The sequence below is a fragment of the Parus major genome, chromosome 2, assembly GCF_001522545.3.
Source record: "Parus major isolate Abel chromosome 2, Parus_major1.1, whole genome shotgun sequence".
NCBI classification, from domain to species: Eukaryota; Metazoa; Chordata; class Aves; order Passeriformes; family Paridae; genus Parus; species Parus major.
In genome coordinates, this window is record NC_031769.1 from 95,559,672 (window position 1) to 95,585,858 (window position 26,187).

A 26,187-nucleotide genomic window follows, 5' to 3' on the forward strand; every position below is an offset into this window, starting at 1 on the left:
GGAAGGTATATGAGTAAATGATGCAAAGCAGAAGAAAGCATGACTGAGAACATTTACAAAACAATACACATACATATGTAGTTGTATGTGTGCATATGTATATATTCTGCTGAAACCTACAGAAGAAATCACACAGAAATTGAACAAACAGACAAAAAAAATAAATCCTTAAACAAACAGAACTAGAAGGCAGACCTGAGAATTAGGATCTATGCATCTTTTGGCCTTTTACAAATCTGCTGAATTACTGAGGACAGAATCCCAGTGAGCGAAGGTGTTACCATGACAGCTGATAATCATCTACGTCTGCTTACTGCAAACTGTGTGCCTGGCCCACCTATGCCTGATTCCACTTCTCTCTTGAAGCACACATAAAAATGTTGCTGGAGACAGTGTTTGGGGGGGGGTTGTTTGGGTTTTTTTTGAAAGGGGTGAGTGGTGGAGGCATCATGAGTCTGCCTACAAGTCAGGTACTGGTTCTGCTTGGCTGGCTAGGAAGAGCATCACAGCCTGACAGTGAAAAGCACATTTTGCGCAGCCTTCTCCAGTGGAAAGCTTTCTTTGCGTGCACAGGAAAATAGGAGCCTAGGTTCTTCTGAGAATAACATGGACACAAGGCTTCTCTTCACTATTTGAGCAATAATAGCATCATGTGGTTACTCTACACTTCAGCTAAAAATCTAAAATCCTAAACGAAAGTGTCCTTTCAACTTATACTGAAGATTTGTTTACAACGTCATATACCATTAAAAACATCTTGTTTTGGTTTTCTGTACTCCTGAACAAGGACACGTTGAGATGGATGTTTGGTTTATTTTTAAATTTCACTTGCCGAAGGTTTTCAGATATACAAATGCTTGAATGTGAAATTAGGTGATGAGGATACACAGAACCATACTACTAACATTGGTTGTTTATTTCCTGAGTTATCAAATGTCATAGCAGGTAATTCTAAGTTGTGCACAGCCTTACAAATGAAACCTTGTAGCACTGGGTCATTTCACACATGATCCCCCGATAGAAAAATGCCAAAATGACAATGTAACAGATTTGATTACACAGAAAGTCTCAACTGGAGTCCAGATACACAAACATCCATAAGCTGAGAAGATGGTATTGTTTTACTGCTTTTAGAGACAGTCAAAATACATCCCTGCTTTACTGAGGGTAAAAAAGGGGAGAGGTTGAGGTTTAATATCTGGAATACCAGATTGTTTTGATTATTTGTGGTACTGCCCTTATTTCTTTTCTCTCCTGGCACTTTCAGTTTGTCTTTTCAAAACAATTGCTTATTTTTGAGATTAGAAGAGAAACAAAAATCTGTAGTGCACTCCTTTGCAGGTATGTAATCTGTTTTAATTCAAATACCGTAAACATTAGTTCTACCAGGATAATCCACAGGGAAAATCACATCACACATAGCATAATAAGAACAATGTGTTATTTTTTTTCAAAAAACAGTCCCAAAACAACAGCTTAATTTTTGTGCCCACAGTAATATCAGTGAACAGCAGCTGAACTAGTGACAAGTTAAAACCAAGAACACCTCCAAACTTATCAGTATTCTCATTGGTCTGAAAACTAGAAAGCTACACACAAGAGAAACTTCCAAAAGCTCGATTTGAAATGCAATATTAGAACTCTTTAAATATTTTATGAGTCTGGTAGGTTGGGACCCAGTAAGAGTTTGTTTGCTGTTTGGATTACGTAAATAGATTTTCCAGTGTAAACAAACCATTGTTTATTGCTGCTTAGTTTCAGTATTTCCCACAGATTTGTCCTTTCCTTTTGGAAATGTCTTCATTTTTTTTTGAATAAACTCCATCAACTGTAATTTGGAAATTTTATGTTCAACAATTACTGTGCTATTTCATGCTGTACCACTCGCTCAAATAGTTAAGAGGAAGGAAAAAAGAATCAATGAAGCAAAATGACACAACCATGGATAGCATGGGTATCATCTCAGCATACCATCTAAACTGTAAAATAGTTCTATAGGTTTTTTAAGGTCTTAGAAACTTTGCTGAAAGGAAATAAATATAATAAAATGTGTTGTCATTAAAAAAACCAGTGTTGAATACCTTGAAGGGTATTCTAGGGTAACTACTGTCTGTGAGATTTGAAAATGAATATATGAGATTAAAAAAAGATTAAAACCTTTTCCGTAATACTAAAATTAATGTTTTCATTGGGTCAAAAAGGGAAATGTTTAAGTTGATGTTCAAAGGAATATTCAATGCTTAATAGTACAACTAAATCTTTAAAGGGTGTAAACTCACATCTCTTTGAAAAAGACTTCTGAACATAGGAAAGGCAGTCAGCAGAGTTTGGATCAACAGGACAAGAAAGAAACTCACAGTCTACGAAAGAAGGTGAAAGTTAGAACCTGTTATTTTCTTTATTAATTTCAGTCACATTCCTTTACCTTAAGGAACTTCTGGGACTGTAATACCTTCATGATACTGCTCCTTCTGCTAGTCTTCTGCTCTCCCTTGGCTGTGTGTCTTGGGCTAAGACAATGTTTCTGTGAGGAGACACGCTGTTTTAAGGGCTGGACCCACCAAGGAACACAAGAAGCTGGACTCCTCCACACCCCCACTTTTGGCAGAGTAGTTCAGCAATGACCTCTTTCAGCAATAGCTCTTTACGACCTCCACCTGACCTAAATTCCCAGCCACTTTCTCTTTTAGGCATCTACATGTTTTCAAGAATGCTCAGAAATAGCTTGTTCTAGCTATACTGTGCAGCTTAATCACCTGCCTCCTCTCCAGGTCTTATCCCAGGACGAGGGGACAGGAGAAGAGGACCAAGGAAACACAGCAGGCAGAGCAGTTGAAGTATAGCTGCTACCAGCATTTGTTAGTTTACTCCTGAGAGTTCCAAGTAAGAAACCTTACTTCAGAAAAAGGGAAGATTTCAGCTTCAGAGGATTGTTCAGAGGATTGATCTCACTAGCAGTTTCATTTCTAGAGGGGTGTCTTTTTGGTTTTCTTTGTTTGTGTGCTTTTTTGTGTGTGTGTTTTTTTTAAGGATGATGATGATGATGATGATTTTTGTAATTATAAAGATGTCAGGGCACCAGGACTCTGATTTTTGAATTTTATTTTTAAGTCTTATGTGCATCATGCTCCTTTAAATATACTCTGTTATGGAGCTCTTTGAAAGCCCAAATCAATGGTATTTATTTACAGTAGCTGAAACTCTGCCTCAGTGAGTACACCCTATTGCAATTTCCTTCAAAGCTGCGATGCTCAATAGGAGTTAATCCTCTGAATAGCTCTGTAAGTCTGACACTAAGGATTGTTTCCAAAACCAGCCCATCTGTCTGCAAGGTAGCTGCTAAAATGTTCTTTTAGGCTACAGAGTAGAAGCTGTCCACCAAGTTCTCAGACTGTATTGTTCAAGATGTAAGCAAGGCAACATAAAAGACATTTCCAAAACACAGACATTCCTGGAGCACCATTTTGGACTAGAACACAAGACATACCTTCACAGCTGTGCCTGGGGTGTGGTGTCAGGGTATCTGTGGGCTCAGGGTGGCCACTGCTCCTTTGAGATCTCAGGCAAAAAGTTCCACCCCAAGGCTAGAGACCCACAGCAGTCTTCCAAACACTAAACTGGACCAGGCTTTTCACTGCCACACGAAATTCTGGTTCATCCAGCATCATACCTGCCAAATCACTCAGGAAAAGGGAGACCCTCCCCAGTTCTCTCACAGCCTGCATCAGACAAGTAAGCATGCTGTCTCCCCTGCCCTCTGAAGCTGGGCTCCTGCACAGAAACAAGTCATATTTTTAGGATGAAGAAGAAGCTGCAGGGCTTGGTAGGACACTCCCCCACCAAGAGGCTCCTTGTCTTTGCCTTTGTTCCTGCCTTTCTTTTTTTTTTTTTTTTTTTTTTTTTTTTTTTTTTTTTTTTTTTGTTGTTGTTGTTGCTGTTGTTCTTTTCTANTGTCCCTGCCTTTTTTTTTTTTTTTTTTTTTTTTTTTTTTTTTTTTTTTTTTTTTTTTTTTTTTTTTTTTTTTTTTTTTTTTTTTTTTTTTTTTTTTTGTTGTTGTTGTTGTTGTTGTTGTTGTTGTTGCTGTTGTTCTTTTCTAATAGTGCAATGCATTGAGAGTTAAGAGGAAGAGCACCTGGGTGGGATAAACAAGTGATGAGTTTGCCAAAACTTCCTTTAAAGCAGGGGAGCCTCAGGAAAATTGAGATAGCCTCAGCTATCTCTATCTATCTCTAGACACTACTGGGGCAGTCAGCCACCACGCCACAGGACTGACTAATGCCACTGCTCTGACTAATTTCCTGGCCCTGATTAGGCTCGATTTATAAAGCTGGAGATTTCCCTTACTATCTGTGCTTTAGTCTTAAAGTTATATATCCCTACATATAATTTAGGATATATAATGTTTGAGCTACAAATACCAAAGAAAGTGTACAAATCTATCTAACACAAGTTTCCAAAGATTATTTCTACACTATCCATATTGTTAGCCTGTATAGTTAGATAAAATAACTAATATGAATTACTAGCCATGGCTGACGTATTTCTTCTAACCTTATGCTTACTTAAAAAGACAACTTTGTAGTTTAAGAAAAAAAGCATCTCAGTGGTTCTAAAGGGTATTTAACAGCTCTCAACAGTTTATTCAATTTGATTGTTATACTAAATAATTCATTTGTAGCATTAACCACTAAACTTTATAAAATTATTTAAGTGATCAATAGCTTATCATAGAAATATATAAGAAAAACACAATATCTTTTTTTTTTTTTCAATTTCTTTCTTCAATACTTTTCTCTGTTTGTTTTGATGTCTATATGTGTATTTGAAAAGAGGAATATATGTTAGAAATATTTACGTGAATGAAAATTAATCTCTTTTAATACCGTTTTTATTTCCTCTGAAATAAAACTGTCTTAAGCAGACATTTATTATTTTCTTTGAAACGTCTATAATTTACCCATCAATGGTAGAATGGAAGGAACTTTCCTACAGAACCCTGTCAGAACATTTTGTAATTAGAAGAATAAAAGGTTGAGCACCTCTGTATGTATTTTTATGGATCATAAAGGAAGATATCACCCAGAATTCAATCAGCTGTGAAATATTCTAAATCATATTTTTGGCAATATCTGGCTGCAGTGAGTTTCACGAAGTTGTGCAATAACAATGGTGGTGCACTGTGCAAAATACTGTTTTTTCTATAGTGCATAATGCAGGTTAGGCAGACTGGTGTTGGAGCTTCCAGCCAGGTTAGGGAAAACGAGCCCGTCAGGCTTCAGTCCACTAGTCCAGAGTAACCTGGAGCTGTGAATTAGACTGAACACACAACTTTGCTTCCAGCTCCTGATAAAGGAAGAGAAGAAGAATTTGAATGCTATGGGAAACTGTTTTGTACTCAACATGGCCCACTGCTGTGTGCTGAAGTGTTTGCCAATTTCTCCTGATCTTTTTAAAGATTACAGAATCTGTTTTTATTTCTGTTGATATCTTACCCCATTTTTAACTTCCTTTCATAAATTTCTCTACCTTTCTGTAATGATGATTTTCAACGAAATAAAAGGTTAGGTTATATCATTCTTTGGTAAGAAGTCATAACACTTTTTTTAAATGTGTTTTTTCCTTGTAACCATCTCAAATCAAAACAATTTCAAAAAAACTTTTTTGGGTATCTCCTGTCACAGCCCACCATCTATGGAAACTCAGGAAATGCAACAATTAACATCCCCAAGGATAATTTTATTTATGTAATTTATTCTGTTTTAAGTATAGGAGCCATGATGAAAATAAATGTTTAACTGAAAACCTTATTTTGGTTGTTGGTATGGAATTGCCAAACCAGCCAATTAATTTTGTGCTATTTTCTATGCCCACTCTGTCTTGCTAGCATACAATTTTTAAAAAGACTGAAAACAATGTGTCAGCTGATTAAAAATTAACTTCATTCATGTCAAATATTCTCACAGGAAAAGATCTGCTGTAAAATATATTAATGCACTTGACAATCTCAGGATTGTAAGAGAACATAGTAAATCTGTTGAACCTCATGAGGATTTCTGTATCAAAGCAACAAAAAACCCCAATGAATTTCATTCTTTGGGACTTTAAATGTGATATTTAAAATGATTAACTTCTTCATATTAAAGAGCCTATTATTTTTTGAGCTTACATTCAGTTAAAAAGGAAATATTGTCTCCATTGCAGCTTGCAATATTCATAACAATATGGACATTGTAAAATGGTTTAATTATATTTAATCATACTTAAACCTTAGTTACTTTCATATCTGTTTTAATTGTGTCTGTAAAAATCTGTTGAGCTGCATAAGCATGTAAAGATCTTTGCAAAGTGAAACCTCCATTTTCTTCAATAGCATCTGTTCACCAGCAGATTCTAATACTTAGGTTTCTAAGCAGAATGCAATTTAAATAATTGCTGAATACAAAGCACCTACATCCATCACCTTTTACAGACCTGGAGATGGAGACAAACTTTTGGTTACAAGGGAGTCAGCATTCTTTACGGTTTCTTTCATTCTACCATAAACCTGTCCTTGCTTTCAATACACCTCACCTTTTTATCTAAAATAAAAAATGAGCATTTATTTATAATATCAAGAATAAACACAGCACCCTTCATGTAGTGCAAGACCTTATAACTGCAGAATTCATACATCCAGCCCTTTCATTTTAAAGTTATGTCACTACAGTGGTGTCGCACAGTCATTATCTTCTACTTACAAAACATAGGCAGGCATTCTGACCAGTTCTCTGAGGTGAAAAATGTAAAATTCTAATATATCCTGTTGTGTAATAAGTGTGTTTGGAAAAAGTCACAAGTATTTGGATGATGTATGGAAAAATTAAATTTTCTAGTGCTGTTGGATCTATTCTTGTAATCAAAGAGCAGCTTCTCACACTTTTTCCACTGTTCACTCCATTCTGTGTGTGGATAAAAGCCACACTATTCCTTTGCAGCAGATATAAAAAGGAGCCAAAACACACTGATATTAAACACTAAAGCAGAGATTAATTGGAACTCATTACTCCTTCCTTTTTAGTATTTTGTAAATAATTCTATATTTCATGCTAAAATACACAGCTGTTCAAGACAGTTATATTTTCTAATGGAAAACCACCCTGCAGTTTCTAGGTTACCAGCTGAAAACTAGCACATGTGGCTGGTGAGCTAAGTCTGAGTAGAGGTTTATATGCTACAGGCTGATGAGCTTTGTCAGTTCCTAGAGATCAAATATCTCAAAAAACCCTCCTCTCATAGCATTGCCTGTTAGACTGGGTAGCTGAACAAACATGAAATATTTTTTTTTTCTGATAAATGCAATACACAGATATGATTAATGATTGACCTTTTTTTCTCTTTGCCGTAAGCAGGTAAGGGTCGTCACAGATTGCCTGCACTTGGCAACTTCTAAATAAATGGGTGCCTGAAGGCTGTATTTTATACTTAAATTATTGCTATAGAGAGCACTTTAAAACACTTTTGCCCTCAGATACTCAATTTCAACCCCTCTTCCAGCAAAGTCTTATTAACTTAGAACAAAACTTGATTATAGTTTTCTGCATCCCAACAGGATTTCTATATATGTGTTGTGGAATGAAGTATTTTCCTGAAATGTCATGGTAGACTTTTGACAAAACAGAAGAGAGCAGCTATTGTCAACGTGTCAACAAACTTCTTTGGTTTGTCAATACATTTTCAAGCTTTACTTGTATCTTTTGTAGAACAAAAAAAGAAGGAAGCAAACCCAGCAAAACCTCCCAAGGACAGAACTTGATACATGTGACCATGTGCCTGCCACAAAAAATAATTTCTAAATATTTACTCAGTAAAACAGCAAACTCCCTGCTACAAGAGATTTTCCTTTCTTTTTTTTTACATAGGCAGATGAAATTGTTTGAAATGAGTACACTCAAAGACAATTTAAACTATAAATAATGACATATAGCTATTTAAAAAATGGGATTATTCAAGTTCCTTAGCACCATTTGATGATTTATTAGCAGTCTCTTTCAATTTCACTTTTTCTGCACCAAGTGACTTCAAAATCAAAAGTACCAGCATGCATCAATCTATAACATTCACAGTTAAGATATATTAGCAACTATATTTAGTGATGCCATGTGTTATTGGTTCATAAGGGTGAATATATTGTTATCAGAGGGCGATTTAAAAAAAATGTAAATCATGGTTACAGTTATATATTCATAACACATCCTCAGAACCAAAATAAAAGCGAAGGCTTTATTTTATTTCTTCTACTTTATCATGTACTAATGCTAAGTTCCATTTGTACCAGCTGCACCTGGCTGCCACTGAAGACATTTTGTTGCCCTCCATCCCTTCACAGCTCATTAGCTGAAAACAGAGAGCAACTCTTGGGTCAGGAGTAGACGTCTTATCTGTGTGCCTTGCACAGGAAGAAAGCCGAGACTGGAACAGGGTCCCATGGGGTCCCTGGGTCTATTTAAAGGCCGTTATAGTCTCTAGGCAAGCAGCTCTACCGTGTGCTTCAAAAGAGAGTTTTCCTTCTGGTGGAAGCACTAGGAGCTGTACAAAGTAGTCTCAGTGGCCATCACTTAGGTAATCAACAGGCATATGCCAGGAATTAAAGCAATTCCATGAAAACAGGATTTTCTATCAAACTGTTATCACAGTGTCTGCCTGGTTCTCGTGGAGTTTTTCTGAGGAACATTTGTGGAAGCTATGTGAATACACCAATGTAACAGTGATATCATCTGCTCTTCTGGAGTGTGGCAGCATCCACTGGATCCTGAATATTTTTGTGCTTCAGGTTACCAGTTGTTTTAGACAACTTAGTATATTGTAAAGCTGCACCTTCATTTTCAAATTCTAGTGTGCTTATGTTCGGTCTCTACAAGAAACAGGTTCCAAACAGGTCAGATTTGCTGTAGATTGGTTGTGTTCTGCAGCTTTGTTCAATTTTCTGGGTATTGTATGAGACCTCACATTTTATAAATGTATGAGTTGAGAAGATGGCTGCATTACGCAATAAAAGCAAAAATGATTAGTAAAACTACTATATATGGCCATATATTTAGCCAAAACTGCTATAATGCCCCCTTTCCTCCCTTTTTTGGTGTGCTTTCTTTGAAAATAGCATCTATATTTTCATTAACTTGATGATACTCATTTACTGCATAGGAAGACAAAGCCACAGACAGCAATTGTTCCCCAGGAAATGAAAAGAGAACTTTATAGAGACCTCACGCTTTTTATCGGAATACAGTTGAAGTACTAGGCTGAGGATTTAGATAGGTTCTTAAAGTAAACGGACACTGGAGCTATAAAGTAGTTATGATATTCTTCTGTTTTACCTTTTCCCCACTTTTTGACTATGTAGAATATTAATTATTAAATGACTAGTATTTAAGTCACAGAAGAAAAAAGTTACTTGGACACAGCATTGAAACCTGTAGGACATATTGCAAACTTAATCTAAGGAGTTTCAAAGAAAATATATATATTCTTAGGGCACGTGAAAGAATCCCAGTTGCAAAGGAATAAAAATAACTGACCATTTCCCCAAAAGGCAAGTATTTGGCAAAGCTGTGCTGAGTAACAGAATTACACCAGCAGAATATATATCCTTTTGTATCACATTTGGATTTTAATGTTTGCAAATTGGAAATTTTCCCTAAGCAAAATGTCAGCTGAATCTTTTTCTTAAATAAAAGTGTGAATGAAGCTTCCTTGGTGGGTACAGCTTTGAGAGAACCATAGGTACAGCGTCCTGACAGCGTGGGAGAGCAGTTTTTCATTTTACCTCATCAAAATACTCTCTGTAGGGAGCCATTCTATTCCTGAGTATGGCAGCACTGTGAGAAGGAAAAGAGGTAGTGAATGAGACAAGGAAAAACGGGAAAAATAAATAAAGGTGATTGTGGTTGGGTAGAATTGTTTCATTCAAGTGGATCACAAAGCTTTTTTATTCAGCAGCCGTTCACTGAGGTGTAGAAAGCTGTAAGTCTGCGAGGTCTCTTAGCCAGGAAAATGGTTGGAGGAAAGCTGACCATACCATATCAGTAAATGTTTAATCAAAAGCAGAAGTTTCTTCCATACCTTTTAATACATATATATATATATATATAATGTGCATATATAAAACAACCCAACAGCACTTTTTCAGTTAAATTATAGTACATAAAACCGATTGTTTAATTGGAAAAGAGTCTATGTGTCTCCTCCTTGATACATTTCCTCAACCTGTCCTGAGAAACAACCAATGAGCTGAATCCCTCTGGTAATCATGGCAATAGTTTCACACTGGGAACAGAATACAAGGCTCCTCAGATTTTTCTCCTCACACTTTCAAACATTTCAGGGCATCACAAGGAGTACATAAATATTTCATAACAGTTACAAAAGTCTAAATGTTCAGGATAGATAAAATTCATTCCCCACCTACAGGTATGCCTTCCAACTTATTCCCTCATTACTGATTACAAACACCTACTACAGTTCATTTTTTAAAGACGTCTTCCAAAGACAGAAAATTTCCATTGAGAGGTACTCATCCTCCTTTTGAAAGTAAACAGATGATTGACACGTGATCATACAAGATACAATGTGCATCTAGAACAGAAATCTGAGAAGGAAACACAGAAAATCAAAGTAACGCTGACCAGAAGGACAAGACCACAGCTCGGCTCTACCACGTCTGGCCCAGCTGTGGGTGGTTGCCAGCTGGGCAAGTGGCCCACTTTTTTTTGTTTGAAGAACAATTTCCCGCTTTTTAAGTTAGGCTTGCAGGCATGGTTACCTAAATAGTTTGCGAACAAGAAGACTTTGCAGCAGTTCTGAGGACAAGACTGTGCTGCTTGTAGGGATGTTCACAGATCTTAGGGGCATCATGAGAATTGCATGTGAAAGGGATGAATTTGTGCCCCAGGAATTTAAGATTAGAGCTGGACCAGGCAATAACCTTACCTTAATGCATCAAACCCTATTCCTGACAAAACATATCAGCCTGCTACCCCAGTACTTGTTGGTGTCTGGCTCAAAAAACACCCAACCAACCTCTAGGGCAGTGAGTGAACCCACTCGGATCCGAAGGTGACCCCTGCAGCTCTGACACTGCATCTTGAGCTAGCGACATTTCAGCGACGCCAGTGGGAGTTGTAGGCTGTGGCAAGGACCTACAGAAGTTGTGGATGAAGACAGGCTGGCCTGCTGAAGGGAGGGCGGGAAGGAAGGCCCCAGTGTCAAATGCGCCACTGCAATGAAGCCCCAGAAGGGACCTTCTCTGGTCATGCAGAAACCTTCACACCAACCAATACAGTTTCATTTGTTTCCACCACTTTCTTACAACACAGACGTGTCCCCCTTCCTCCCTCCCCCCAACCCCCCAACCCCCTCCTTTCTGAACATATCGACAAAAGGAACGGCAAAATAAATAAAGAAAGACTTAGCCTCTGCTTCGGGGAAGCCGCCTCTCCGGGTTTCCGCATTGGCGGTGCCCCGGCTGGAGCTGGTAGGCATCAGTTTTCACGGCAAATGGTGGGTGCAGAGGGGGCCAGCGGCTCCCCGGCCCTGGCGGGAGGCTCCAGGCTCATCTGTCCATCTCGGCCGGCAGCCCCCGGCTGTCATTGCACCAGCCCCGAGCCGTAGCTGAAGGCGTAGCTGCTGGCCAGCGACAGCGACTGCTGGTGCTCCTCGCCCTGCTCCGACGGGTAGCTGGGAAATGTCTGCGCCCGGGACACCTTCGCTGAGCCGAGGCTGTGACCTGGAGCGGGGAGGCACAAACACAAAAGATGTAACCGGGCTGTGAAGCCTTTCAGCACGGACACAGACTCCAGTGGATTAACTTCATACTGCCCCACGCTGCCAGGGGGCCTGGAGAACAGACGTACTTCATTGGTTCCTCCTGGAGCTGCAGAAGAGGGTATTTCCTGTGGCTGAGGCCACAAGTGGCTGGCATATTCCTAGCCAAGGCAAAAGGTCCCAGACCCAACTCGGGCATAATTTAGGGTCAGAATTCTTTTTCAAAATTTAAGAGTGTCATATATGTGTATTTTCTACTTAATAAGTCTTAGTTATGTCAGTTAGGACTGACAAATAACTAGTGCACATCTTTTTTACCTGAAGCACTGCCTGTGAAAGTAATGCCAGGGGTTTCAAAGGGATTAGTCCCACAAATGCCACTTCATTTACTTACTGTCCTTTGAACACGATGCCCGTTTGTCAGGTAAGCACAGCACTACTGTCATTCCAAAATGTCCTGGAGGTGGGATATGGTGCACATGGCAGGATATTGCTTGGGAAGAGGATGTGCCAGATGCATTTTCAGATGGGCTTGCAAATCTCATACAACCATCGCTTTAATCAGCAAGATGGGAAACCACATGTGAAAAGCCAGTGATGAAACTCAGAAAACCCTGATGACCCAATTCTATAACCTGATACTTTGCCTACTTCCTTTTTCCTATTTCCTTTTGAAATTGAGATTTAATTAGTAACAAAAAATAAACTTCCAAAGTACATCTCTTCATGCAATGAACTCTTTTTTTTTTTTTTAAATGTATATTGAATCTTGAATCCAAAATGGTTTTACACAATGCTTTTAAAAATGTCTTAATATTCTTATTAACTGTAGGAATGCAAAATCATATTTTTATGTCAACCACATAGATATTAAAGAATAGCTGCAATTCTATAGACTCAAATTCTAAAGAATTCAGCTCATGCTGATGTGTTTTAGAACAGTTAGCAGCTGGCCCAGTAGTGCTGGAACCAAGGATGATGTTCATTAGATTTGGTAAAACTTTTCCTAAACTTGCATTTGGAAAAGTTCGATCATAACATGTTACTGACTTCCTCATTAAAAAAACTCCCATGATTCCCCCTGAACATGAGACTATCAGAGCAGTGCTGGGACCAAGACAGAAAAACACCCAACTAAATGAAAAATAAAATAAAAGGTACATCTTAGTGACACTGAAGTCAATAAAACCAGAATCTGAATTCCCAGTGGCATGTTAGTGATCACAGAATCCTTTCCACAGCACAAGCAAGCAGGGTGAGCTTTCTATGTGTATTTTTACTATTTGTTCATTCAGTTAAGTTGGCATTGTCCACCAAAACTTGACTGAGATGAAAGGTTTAAATGTTTTCTGCTTCAAGAAGCTTTGCATCAAACTGAATTAAAGTTTATGGTGACTGTGAGCTCTAAGTTACACAGCAGATGATAATGTTTGTGAATAGTCAGTGTTAAAGGTTTTACCGCTTTGACCAGCTTTTAACCATGATATTAAACAAGGCCTTTATTAATTTTTTACTTTTACTTCAGATTACATCACAATTACTGTCAGTTTATTTCTTACTCTAATGCAAACCTAAACATGAGAAGATGAATGATTCTAGATTTTAATTTTGTGTTCCAAATCTGACACATTTCCTTCTCAGGACGTAAGCTCTTGCTTTCCTTTTACCCAGACGTTAAGATCACATGTCTTTTAAATGCCATAAGGAGCTGCTAAACCAGGCACATGATTTCTTATGTAAAATTTGTCTCTTTCCTATTAATAAAGATAAATAAAGTATGTCAAGGTGTAACCTGCCTTCATTCTCTTCGTTTATTTTATCCAAAGAGTATAAAAGAATCCCTGTGACAACAGGCAGGAGTATAAAGACTTACCATCCACAGAGCTCCCTAAACTCAGACCTATTTGTGTCATGTGCTGTATCTTGTAAAACTAGTTATAAATCCACTTTTGTAGAATAGTGTAGCTTTAATGGAGGGATGAAGAGTGTCCCTAATACACTAATTTCTAGCCACTAATTTCTAGCTAAGGAATTCAGGCAGTGTCTTAGAATGTGGGTGAATTTGAACCTATTAGAGTTAAAAAGGAAATGAAAGGCAGGTCTTTCATTTCCTGTTTATATACCTCACAAGCCAGCATGTCCCTTGCTGTTCTTTAAAAGAAAATTTTTAGATCTTATATGTCACAATAGGGCTGATTTTTGCCATTCTGCAACCAAAGAGGTTAATGAGGAGAAGTGACTTCTCTCCTAACTGCCAGGATATGTTGTGAAAGAGAAGAGAGACAGACAGATCAAAAAGATTAAGGCACACTTAACAGAGCCAAGATGTCTAAGACTTCTGGTTGAGGCTCAAGCTGAACAGCATGACATCAATTTATGAAAATAATAACAAAAAGAATAGAGGATATTGGTTCAAATGAAATGAGAAAGCTATGGCTAATAGAAAAGTTGTGAGTTTGAAAATAATGGACATAGGCAATATATTTACTTTCAACTTATATTTAAAAAACCCAATTAATTATATTAATGTACTTCAATAAATTAATAAGAAAATGATGATGGAAAAATAATAAAATAGACCAAAGGTTCCAAGTTGACTTAAGAGTTCTAAGTAGTAAATCTCCAAAATTTAGGGCATTTTTCATCTTTTTTGTTAAAATTTGGCGTATCATATACTGGAAATTATGTATTATAATAGTTTCTTTTATTTTCATTCCTAAATATAATTTTAATATTAATACAGCTGGTCAGACTTATGGAGCCCTAGGTACTAGGGCAGTGTCTCCAAAGTTACACTTTATGTCAGCAGTAAGGATTTTGAAACTAAAGATACAGGTAAAGTTTTTGCAGTAAAGGATTAAAGTTCCACAGCTTCCTAAATTTCCTGCTTCAGTCATATTTGGGCCTTAAAAGATTAAGAGAGAAGAAGAAGAACACTGTTTGTGGATTTTGCAGCTCTTTGGTACCACAGCTGCTTTTAAGAACACAAAACTAACTCTTCCCTCCAATTCTTCTGAAGTCAGCATAAGATTAATTTGATTCACGCAGACTTCATGACCTGAAGATACCAACAGAGCTGGGGGAGATTTTTTTTCCCCATGTCTTACAGAGAAACAGTTGCTTTTTTTTCTGTTCCAGGACAAGACCTCAGAAACAGAAGTATTATTCAGCCTGCTTCATCCTTTATTCAAATTTACTCTCAGGATTATAGAATGCAATGAAGCTGCAGTCCAAAGCAATTAGGTATGAATGATCCATCAAGAAAATGTAATGTAACGCAGCAAATTACATTAAATTAGATTTTTCCTGATCTTAATTATGTTGGAAGCAGAGGCAGTATAGGCAAGGATCTTATTTCATGGCATGGTGCTTATTTATAACAATCCTTTAGAGGAAAAACCCAATGGTTTCCTAGTAACAGCAGTGACTGATGTACATATAAGTAGATCGATCACAACTTCTGAGAGAAAACTTGCAGTACTAAGCTAAATGAAAAGAAAAAAAAAAAGGAGAAGAGATCCAGGGATAAGCTTTAAAAGCTCGCTTACTGCTGCTTATTGGGATATGTTTCTGCTTTAGATTCAGAATTCAAATTCTTAACCAGAAGGCAGGTGCCAACCCTTTTTCTTTTCTAAATGAAATAAAGGTCACTTTATATTCCAATACAAGAATTCAAGGGACTCTCATCTGACGTTCTTTTGTTAGAGCACTCATCTCTGATGTACAAGTCCTGTGTTAAAATTCCCCTCTGCCTGTGGGTAAGGTTCAACATTACACTTCCCGTGGAAAATCAGCTGAAAATGTTCCTTCTGCTCTGTACTGACACTGCTGTTCACTGTCCCTCAGTGGAGCCACTAAGACTGAAAAGCTGCTTTGTAGACTGAAGCACTTTGGTCGTCTGGTTTGCAAGAGCCCCACAAATCTCTGTGCCGGCAAAGCTGAGGAGCAGGAACAAGCAGCCAAGGGGAAGAGATGGCAGGTTTTTCCTCAGGTTGGTTTCCCTGCCAGATGGTTTGTTAGGCAGATGATGACCTGTGAGCAATGTGCCACCAAATGCAGGTGAATGCCATCACCACCAGACTGCTCACAGCTCTGATGCAGGAGCACTTTTGAAACCCCGTGACTAAGCTTTTCCCATACAAGATCTAATATAAGTTTATGTTTCTGCAATACAATGATTAAAAATTAATAGAATCAGAGACTCCTGTGTTTTGGCGTCTGTTGCAGGCCTTTAATTACTTTATATGAGATAGCCATTAGCTAAAAATAAAGACATTTGCAGATGCACAGCAAGCTTTCATCTGGGATTTCTTAACCTCTGAACAGATGACTTTACAAACAAAAGGATGTACTTCTAACGCATTTATATTTTACTAGGTAAGAATAATAAATTTAGTTTTGAAAATAAAATTTTATATTTCCATTTCCGAGATTATGAGCACAAAATTGAAGTCATCAAATTAAAGCCAATTGCGTATCTTTATTAGTACTGTGTTTTGAATTTGAGAGTCTCTGAGACTTTTAAGATTGCAAGAGCTCTGCAATTGCTATAGATGTTTCTATAAATTCTGTAGAAAAACATATCTGGTCAAAAGAAATTTCTGTGAATCAATCACTGCAAGCTAAGAATAAACAAAGTGAATCAATCATTCCATTGTAAAGCAGTTGTTTCTTTTTAGAAATATTAATTGGAAAATTCTGTTGTTCACAATAAACACAACAGTCTGGGAAGCAGGGAAACAGAGATGATGATATTTTATCATTGCACAAAGGATAGTGCAAGAAGGTGGAAAAAACCCAATTAACTAACAGATGTTTCAGGAATGAAGCGTTAGTAAGAAGAAGTTAGCTCTATGTTGTTTCCTCACACAATTCTCACTGGACAACATAAATGTAACTCATAAGCCAGATAAGTTCCCAAAACTAGTACCAGTCTTTAATCTAGACTTGTGTTCTCTGAGGACTTTCCCAATAGCAGTGAAAGTTCCTATTTATACCAGAGGAGGCCCAGAGATTGCATTGAGGATATCTTTTGAATGGGGAAGTTTGTCTCAAAGTGCTTCAACCTCTGATATTCTTTGCAGCATTTTTGTTAAGACACGAGACAGAGTGCAAAAGGCACTGTAGCTATGCATTGAACATTTTTCCTCTAGGGAAAATTAAACTCTTACTGAAAAGAACTAAATTTTTATGACTGCTTATTTCAGATGGAAGCCTTTATCCTCTAAGAGCTTTTGTTGCAAAGAAAGAGACTCCATATTTTATACTGGATAAAGAAAAAACATTCCTCCAAAAAAACCCCCTACTTTGGTCTCAAATCAGTTAAGTGGCTATTATTGCATCAAAAAGGATACTTTCATTTAAGGCAGAAAATAAATGATTGCTGCTATCCTATTTATAAATTGATACTGGTTAAAATTCTGCCAACTCTCTGTATTGCATATACAGTGTCTTCTATTGAGCAACTGATGACAAAGCAGCTTTTCCCTTTCTGCTGTTAGATGATTGGAATAACTAAAGCAAAGTTTCATAGCAGGACAAACTGCTACAAAGCAAAACATTTATTTTGCAGTAATGATGCAGTTGGATTGGAAGGGCATTAATTGGTACAGCAATTATTATGCTGTCACTCACAAAAAGACGCAATGGAAGGCAGCAGATGGAAACTGAAAAATAGCATAAACTACATTACAGCATATTGATTTCCATATACTTATTGAAAGTGAAACTGTGGGCCTGTTGCAGTTCCAAATAAAGAAATACAAATTTTCCTTTGAATTTAACTGCAGTTGGAATAAAAACTCCAGGGAGCACAGCTGGGCTCCAACTTTCATATATTCTAAAATAATTTTGGATTTAATTTCATCAGATACATATATCTTTCTGAAGGGAGAAAGAATATCAAGACACCTAATTTTCACAACAGATTTTTAAGAAAACAGTTTAGTTTGTTTATTATAAATACTTTTCAATAAAATTAATTTAAATTGAGAATAGAATACATTCACTCTCTATTAAGAGAGTGAATGACAAACTCTTACTCCACCTTTTGAAATATTTATTTTCCATTCTTAATTGAAAGATATTTTCATTTTCCTCAGAATTTGAAATAAAAACAGTAACTTTTTTCTTGTGCAGCATCAAGATTAGTAAGTAGCTGAGTAGGTACATATTTGTAACAGAGCCATAACACTTTCCAAAACTGGGAAATTATTATTTAACTTAAAAGTCTTTGGCATTGTCATCAAGTCCTCCTCTAGAAAAGAAGGAACTTCATATATGCATGCAGAAGAGACTGCAGGATTGCCAGTTTAAGACCAGTAAATTTGCAATATGTTGATTTTCAACATTCCAATTTTGGCACAAGAATGCTGAAGTTTAATGAAGAGCATGTCTACATGTCAATATTTTGAAACACAGAAAAATTGTTTCAATACCTACAGTGTGAATTGCTTGTAAATATTATACACAGGAAAAACAGGCATTATTTCATCTGTACCCCTACCTAAAGTAGACTATTTAAAAGCAGTATCTTGAAACATGTAATTAAAGACAATGTATTGACTGAAGGCCAGGCCAGCTTAATTGCTGCTGTGTTTTTCTGGGAAGTGTTTTTAAATACTTGCTCTCTTGCTGCACTTAACCTGTGAATCACCTACTTAGACCATCACAAGTTGATAAAGCTCCTGCAGTAGAAATATTAGAACATCAACTACATCTTTCTCAAGGATGAGTAGGTTTATCTTGTTCTCTACGTTTAATTGGTTTCCACTAGGATTTTTTCCTAATAAGGCATTTACATGTGTTTACAAAGGGAGGAGACACATATAAATCCCTGCTACCTAACATCTCCACCCAGGGCAGGGAAAAGTAAGTTATTTACACATCCCACATTACCTAATGGTCCTTTCCCTTTCTGCTCATGTTTCTGCAGCCAAAATCTGACACATATTCAGAAAAACTGATCTATTTTACATATTATAGCTCTTTGACTTGTGCTCTTCTATTTATTATCTGTATCTGTAGGCCTGTGTGCCTGAACTTCATGGATTTTAACTAAAAGAAAGTGGAGCATCAATTTCTATAGCTTAGTGCTCTGAGCTAATGTGCATGTAAGCATAATAAACTTGTAGTTAGCTTTCTTATGTTGTCTCCCATATAGAAACCACACCAGTCCTTGCAGAGATTAATTCATTTTGTCATTGCAGCTTATTACACTAGTGTTAATGTTGTAGTACTAAACCAGCCTCCTCTCACCCTCTGTCCTGAGTGCAGCTAACTATGCCAGCACAGTTGAAGGAGGTTCAATCATGTTCCCACTTGACACAGAATTAGGCTAAGGTCCAAATTTGCTACAAAACAAATATAATTTTCCACATGAAGACTCTCAGAAAGAAGGATTTCTGAGTTTGGTCTCACAGATTCTATGGAAGTGAAATTTTCTGCAGTGATACTTTGAATTTTTAGTTTCTTGATTTAAAAGTATTTTTCAGGGAAACATGATAGCCTGGAATTGAGCAGCCTAATCTTGCAACACAAACTATTCTGTAGTACAATGAAATACTTTCTTTTCAGCCATTTTTCTTGTGAGAGAAAAATATTCTCTATTTTTTTTTTTTTTAATCGGCTAAAGAAAGTATTGAGCCGCTCTTCCTGACTTGCACTAAGTTAGGAGAGTTGCAGGTTTCTCTGAACCATTACACAGATGATCCAAAATTGATGTGTATGGAGAAGTGACTGTGGTCAAGGATTTTGTTTTGTACTGAAAGATACAGGCACCACGACCTTGAAGAAAAGCTTTCTAGAGGAAATGTGGGCAGTTTAATACTGAAATGTATCAAAATGCCAGCAAGTTAATTAACAGCAAATAAAATCTTGAATGAGTGCCCTTAAAAAGCTACCTGAAGAGGCTGAGTACGTTGTCCAAGGTGGCTAGCATCCCTGGCCTAATTTATCCTTTAAACCACAGGCTCAGTCAACCAGAAACCAATATAAAACCTAATATAAAACATCTCCACATAAGTTGTAAAATCGAGGTTTGTAATGAGTATACTAGCTGTTTCTGAACTTGTGCCTGTGCCAAGTAAATTTATTTCATTCACCACAAAAGTAAACAAAGACTAAGCATTTTTATACATAATGCATATAGTTTCACTTTCGTATTCAAGCTCAAAACTCCATGAACTTTTTAAACAGAAACTTCACAAAGCAGACATTCCATGTTGGTAATATTAAGGAAAAAACCAAAAAGGCAGAGGAGAAATTTCTTCAAGTGACAATTTCCTTCACTTCAAGGAACATTTGAATGAGATCCTATTGCAAAATGCTAGAAATAAGAAGAAAAGAAAGCTGTGATCCTAGGTGCATATGGGAGAGGCTACAGTGGGAGGAAGGGACAACATCTAGGGAAAACCCCAACAGGAAAATTTTTTTAGTGTTTATTTTGTGTCATAGAGACATAACAAACCAACAAAAGAAAATACTCAGAAAAATTAGCTTGCTCCTGGGAGAATTGAAAAGCAGGAAGAATATAAAGCTAGTGAAAAAAAAGAAACAAATGTGAAGGACAGATAAAATTGTGTGGATTGAGTTACTTTTTCTTAAATAATTTTCTGCCATGTTTAAGTAGGTTGAGCTCCACACTTTGCTATCTGCTTTTGACTCCTGGGTAGAGCATGAAGTCATTATGACAGCCAACTGATGGTAGATCTCTGGGCAGAAATTGATTTGGAGTATACTTTTCTTTTACATCCTTGCAACGTACATGTACCAGAATAATTTAAAGCAGGTAGCTATGTATTGTGGTGTTATCATCTCGTTTTACCAATCTGTTAGCTTAGTGCTCACTTTTTTCGTCTTCAAAATGTTTAAGTTGTGTTTTTATTACAGCCAAACTAAATGCCCACTCAAAAGAGAGATTTTATCAGATAGATTGTTAAAAAATCAATGCCTAAACCTATTACTGATGTAACAGAAAGCATCTTACTGAAAAATTTAATGTAAAAATGCAAATTTATACATTGCATATCACTTTGATGATATGGAATATGTCACTGTTAAATATTTATTGCATTTCAAATCATGTTGACATTTTCCCTTGGATACACTATTCCAGAAAACACTATACAGGCCTGATAAAATTCAACTAATAATACAGAGCTGGAGTGAAACAGTGAATTTCTAATTTAATATTAGAATACCTAAAGTGAAATGAAGGAAAAAACTACTTACATCCATACAAAGTGTCTTGTGTGGAGTATACTGCCTTTGAAAAGGGGTACTATTGGAAGCTGATTGACCAGCACTGTTTAATCTTGTGGCTGTTATAATTCTGCTGATCTTTAGTGTGGCCAATATTTCCTGGCCTGGTAGTATTTTCATTATAAACACCCCATTCACAAAGATTTATCACTAGCCTATAAAAAAATTGCCATAAAATGAAACTCAGCACATGAGGTCTGAGAACAAAGTCAGAGAGCAAATTTGGTCCGACAGGATGGAGGGAGTATGTTTTTCACCACATTTTATGTAAGTAAAATACAGCCTTGATTGGAAAAAAAAAAAAAGAAAGAAAAAAATAGAGAAAAAATTGGCAGACATTGCTTAACACAGGGAAAAATGGAGAAAAAGGATTTATGCCAGCCCAAACAGATATCTTTTCTACAAAAACTATATTTAAAAGACAATTTTATTATGTGAGTAGAACCTGAGAATTACACACATATAAAACAGTAAGTCTAAGACATTCAGGTGGTACTTCTGAGCCCTTCCTTTTGCACTCCCAGCCAGTTTCTCTGCACACCCGAAGAGCCAGGGAAATAGGGAGATTAATGTTAGCAAAAGTAGCCCTTATCAAAAACAAACACACAAAAAAGGCAAATCAAATTGCAAAGCATGTTTTATGTATGTTGGGTTTGCACTGTGGAGTCAGATATGCTCCACTTCTGGGTCGTTCAAAGAGGTGGGAATGCCTGCCTGTCGGGAATGGCTCTGAGGTGTAACAGGACCATCATTTTAGCATCAGCTGTGCCTGAGATTACCTCAGCAAATGGTTGCACTGCATTCAGTCCTGTTTGAGCCATGCTACAGCTTCTCACTGCACAAAAGCAGCAAAATTCATCATCTGTTTCTGATCATTTTCTTCTGTCTCTGTTACAAAACTCAGAGTCATCCCATTACTGCACTTCCCTAGAAGTATCTGAGGACAAAGTGCTGCTCAAGCTGCAGACAATGTCGACCAAGAACAGGAAAAAGTCTTGGACTCTGGTAAAATGCCTTTCCTTCATGGCACTTTGTATTTATGCTGTAACACAGGGAATTAATCTTGCTTGTGTGTATTTTGCTGGGAAGAGGAGGAGGGTGGATTGTGGGAGATAAAAACGCCTTTCCCAGTTTGATAAAATGAGTAATTTAAACTGACTAAAGATTTTCTTTTTTTTTTTTTTTTTCTGCCACCAATGAGAAAAATTCAGAGAAGATCTCACATTAACATATGCAGGGATACAGCTTTCAGAAACACAGCTTTCAGAAGTTCTACCTTTCAAAATCGACTTTTTTACCCATATATTAAAGGCATTTATTAAATTATTTGTTGTTCAGATTTAGGGTCTCTGTGAAATAACTTTCTATGAAATTAGCCTTAGAAATATTCTTTAGAAGACCTTAATGTTATTTCAAGCTGCAACTATATAGTAACAGTAGATGCCATGTAAAAGTGAAATATTGTATTAGCTGACAATTAGCTCTCTGGCAATGTTAAAAATTTTCCTGAAACACTAGAAGGCAGAAAGACATACCTCTCCACCAATTTTAAAGGAGAAATGATTTTTTTTAAATTTTGAGGTGCAATTTAAAATTATGGACTGTCCTTAATAAGACTTGAGACAGCAGGCACAGTACACAAAAAATACAGAAATGGATTTTATGACATGTATTTGAGGTATATTTTGAGGTGTTTGGTAGAAGCCAGTGCAAATGGCTGAACAGTTTAAGAAATAGATGGAATAAAGGGAAGGTTTCTGTCTGTACTGAGTGTAACAGCACTCTGAGTTCTTTTGTTCCTTGCAGAGATTGCATATATAAAATATGTGGCAATAAGGCAGTTCACAGAGACTAAACAAATTATTTTCCTCTATAATTTATTCTCTAAAATAAAGAAGTTTATTGATTTTTAGATTATAGAAGTTTAATTGGAATAAAGTAGATGTCTAAAACATCAATGAAGCACTTGGGAAAGTTAATCCATTTTTCATGACTCTATAAATAATTTCTTCTAGCTGTAAAAGCCTTCAATTACCCACCAGGAAATCAAAAACAATGGCTCTAATTCACTGAGGGATGCAAGTGATGTTCTTTTGCTTTTTTTTTCCCTGAAAGGGAATTCACTGTGATTCAGTGTGAACAAACTGTGCCATTTTTTTATCCGACTTGTGCAACAATGGAGGAAATGAGTGGAGGTAAATCTGGTAAGGGGTGTCAAAGAGCTCAATCTGCTCGTTTCTGCAGATGGGAGGAGTCCCTTCTTTTTCAGACAACAGAAGAAACAACTTAAGCCATGGCACTTCCTTCCACACCCATCTCCTCCAGCAATAAGCAAATAAACATAATATGAAAACCAATGGTAATAGTAAAAAACACTGAAATTACCACCCACATGCCTTCCCTGGAAATTCATTATTAAACTTGTAAATATTCTGTCCTGTGTTTTGCTTTTTTCCATTCCTTAGCTGAGGATGGTTTCTCGTTAGCATTCCTTTTGTGGCCTCTCAAATCACAGAAGTTGTTTGAGCAGCGCAGCAGCAGTCCCTTCAAAAAATTTCCTTAATTCCAGCTGCTGGGAAGAGAGTTGTGACAAACCCAATTGCTGATCTGCTGAAGCAGGAAGGGGTAGAGAACTATCACCTCTCAAATGACATTCATCCTGTCCTATCTCACTGCCTGTTAGTTAAGTGTTACTAAAGCAAGCCAGGAAATGACAAAAAAAAAGTGCCCACAGCACAAGACAATAAGCAGCAGTCATATCAGAACATGACATGTACAAAGTAATTACACTTCATACAGGCATTTAGAGAAGAGTGCTACATTAAAGCAAGGCACTTTACTGACGGCGCTTTTGCCATTGGCTTTAACTGGAAAGAACTGTAACACAGATTTTAAATTCATTATGAATGTCTGCAGTTGTAGCACGCAGGTAAGAGATGCTGAGGGGAACAAAGATGAATTAATCTCCCTGAAGGGTTGAATGCTACAGATATTGGTGGTTGGTTGCAGTTTACCTAATAGCAAGATGGATAGCACGGGGCCATCAGCAGTAGAAGGGAGAGAAAAGTAATACAAAGGACCCACTTCACAGTTCCTCAATGAAATCTCTGGAATTTCTTACATATGGCTTGACCATCCAGTGCTCCAGTCATTTACAGCTCTTGGCAGTCACACAGTGGCATCCAGTGAAATCCAGAAAATGCAGCCCAGACACAAAAGAGATTCAAACCAGCTTCCGCCGCTATGGCTTGCTGCCTTTTGTCCTATTATTTTTCCTTTCAGTGCCTATTATAGCAGAGCAGCATATAATGTGGAAGCATACGAGACACTATTCCTGAGTTATGGTGCTACTTCTCCATGAACACTGCAAAAATTATTACCTTGCATGTAAATTTTTAGGTTTACTAGTACAGCTCTAAAAGGAGGGAAGTAAATAACAGAATGCAAGTAGCTTTCTGGCTGAAAAAAAAAAAAAAAAGGGCAATTTAGAGAGCTGAAAATCAGCTGTGATTTAAAAGGAAGTTAAAATATGAATTCAGCAGAAATGACAGCTCCACAGGTACCATATCTGGTGAAACATGATATCATACTTTAACACTAAGGGAAAATGGCAGCTTGCAAAACTGTGCTGTATGAGGTACTGGCTACAGGTTGCAAGAGTAAAGCCAAACTAAAATTAAACATATATATTCTCTATTTCAAGAGAACAGTGAGGTCAATTTAAAGGGGAACAACTAATAAAAAAACCAAAAAACCAAAACCCCCCCAAAAAAACGATTTCATAAAGCAAATTATTTTACCAGTTTTCCTAATCTATGTCTTTATAGCCTACTCCTCCCTGGAGCAATAATAATTAAAAATTAGAAATTGAGGACTTTTACTCATCACTATTTAAACAGAACAAAGCAGTAATGTGTATTCCTTAGCTGAGTCCTCAGGTTGAGGTGTGAGCTAACTATTACAGAACAGGTATGCTATTAACATAGCATATTATTATTGTATAATAATATTATATATATATATATTCTACAACCAGAAAAAGAACTAAAATCTTTTATGTTATAGTTCATAGCACTGATGACTGCACTATTCTGATTATTCAGGACACAGATTCTGCATCACAAAATCACCATATTTACATCCCATTGCTAGAACTTGCAGTTAAAATAATTTTCTTTATATAGTGTTGCAGCTGCAGACATGAGCACTACTAAGGCACAGAAGAGGGAACATTCCATGATTCTTGGAGAGCTTTGTTTCTCACATGATCTTTGCATTCTTTTAAGATTTTATATTTTCCTTCATAAGTGGGAGAATGGGATCCAGTTAGTTACTTCCACTTATGCCTCTTTGCAATGAATATTTAATGAAACACAGCAATAGCTACAGAAGCCTCTAAAGCAGCTCAGAAATTGAGGTACTACCTCAAAATGTCTGCCAGTCAGTAACCAACAATAAATTCATAAATTCACTTTGAAAAAACAAAATGAAACAAGCATTTTTGCCTTTTGAGAACAACCATGTACTAAAAAAGGAAATTTTCTGTCATGTGAAATCTGTCTGTCCATTTACCTTAGAGGATAATCTGGAACTGAATTTAAAATGTGACTGGGGAGCTATCTAAATTTTAGAAGGTATTCAGACCTGCTGCTGAGGGCTGTGAACCATATGCTTTGTGCCTATAAATGTGTTTCTCAGACAATACCTAGGGATTTCAGTAGAAGAAATGAGCAAGGGGAAATCCAATTTTTATGTCTTTGGTAGAATGACTAAACAGCAATGACTCAGGGAACTGGACAGTCATGATCCATTACAGACCCATCCTATCCCTACTAAATTGTTACTTTAAGAGCAAAAATAAGGAAGCATTAGCAGCAAGGAACACACTGAAAAATGCAGTGTTGCTGTTTCTACTAACCAGATATTATTTGTCTTCATTTAAAGAAGTAACTGCCTTGAAAAAGCAGGAGAGATGTATTACAATATCTTTAATTTTCTTGCCCCTGAAAGAAAAGAAAAAGCAAAAAGCAAAGAAAACCAAAAGGAAAGCAAAAAAGAGAAGAGAAGAGAAGAGAAGAGAAGAGAAGAGAAGAGAAGAGAAGAGAAGAGAAGAGAAGAGAAGAGAAG

At 36.9% G+C, this 26,187-nt stretch overlaps 1 protein-coding gene across 1 annotated transcript in view; it reads right to left on the reverse strand.

Annotated features, from left to right (window-relative positions):
- Nucleotides 1–4,062: 4,062 nt before the first annotated feature.
- The window catches only part of DOK6 (docking protein 6), a 249,295-nt gene continuing 227,170 nt past the window's right edge, over nucleotides 4,063–26,187 (reverse strand). Inside the window, exon 8 of the mRNA XM_015619506.3 lies at nucleotides 4,063–11,761. Within this exon, the coding sequence (XP_015474992.1) occupies nucleotides 11,622–11,761 (140 nt within the window). The 3' untranslated portion in view covers nucleotides 4,063–11,621. The remainder of the gene's footprint in view (nucleotides 11,762–26,187) is intronic.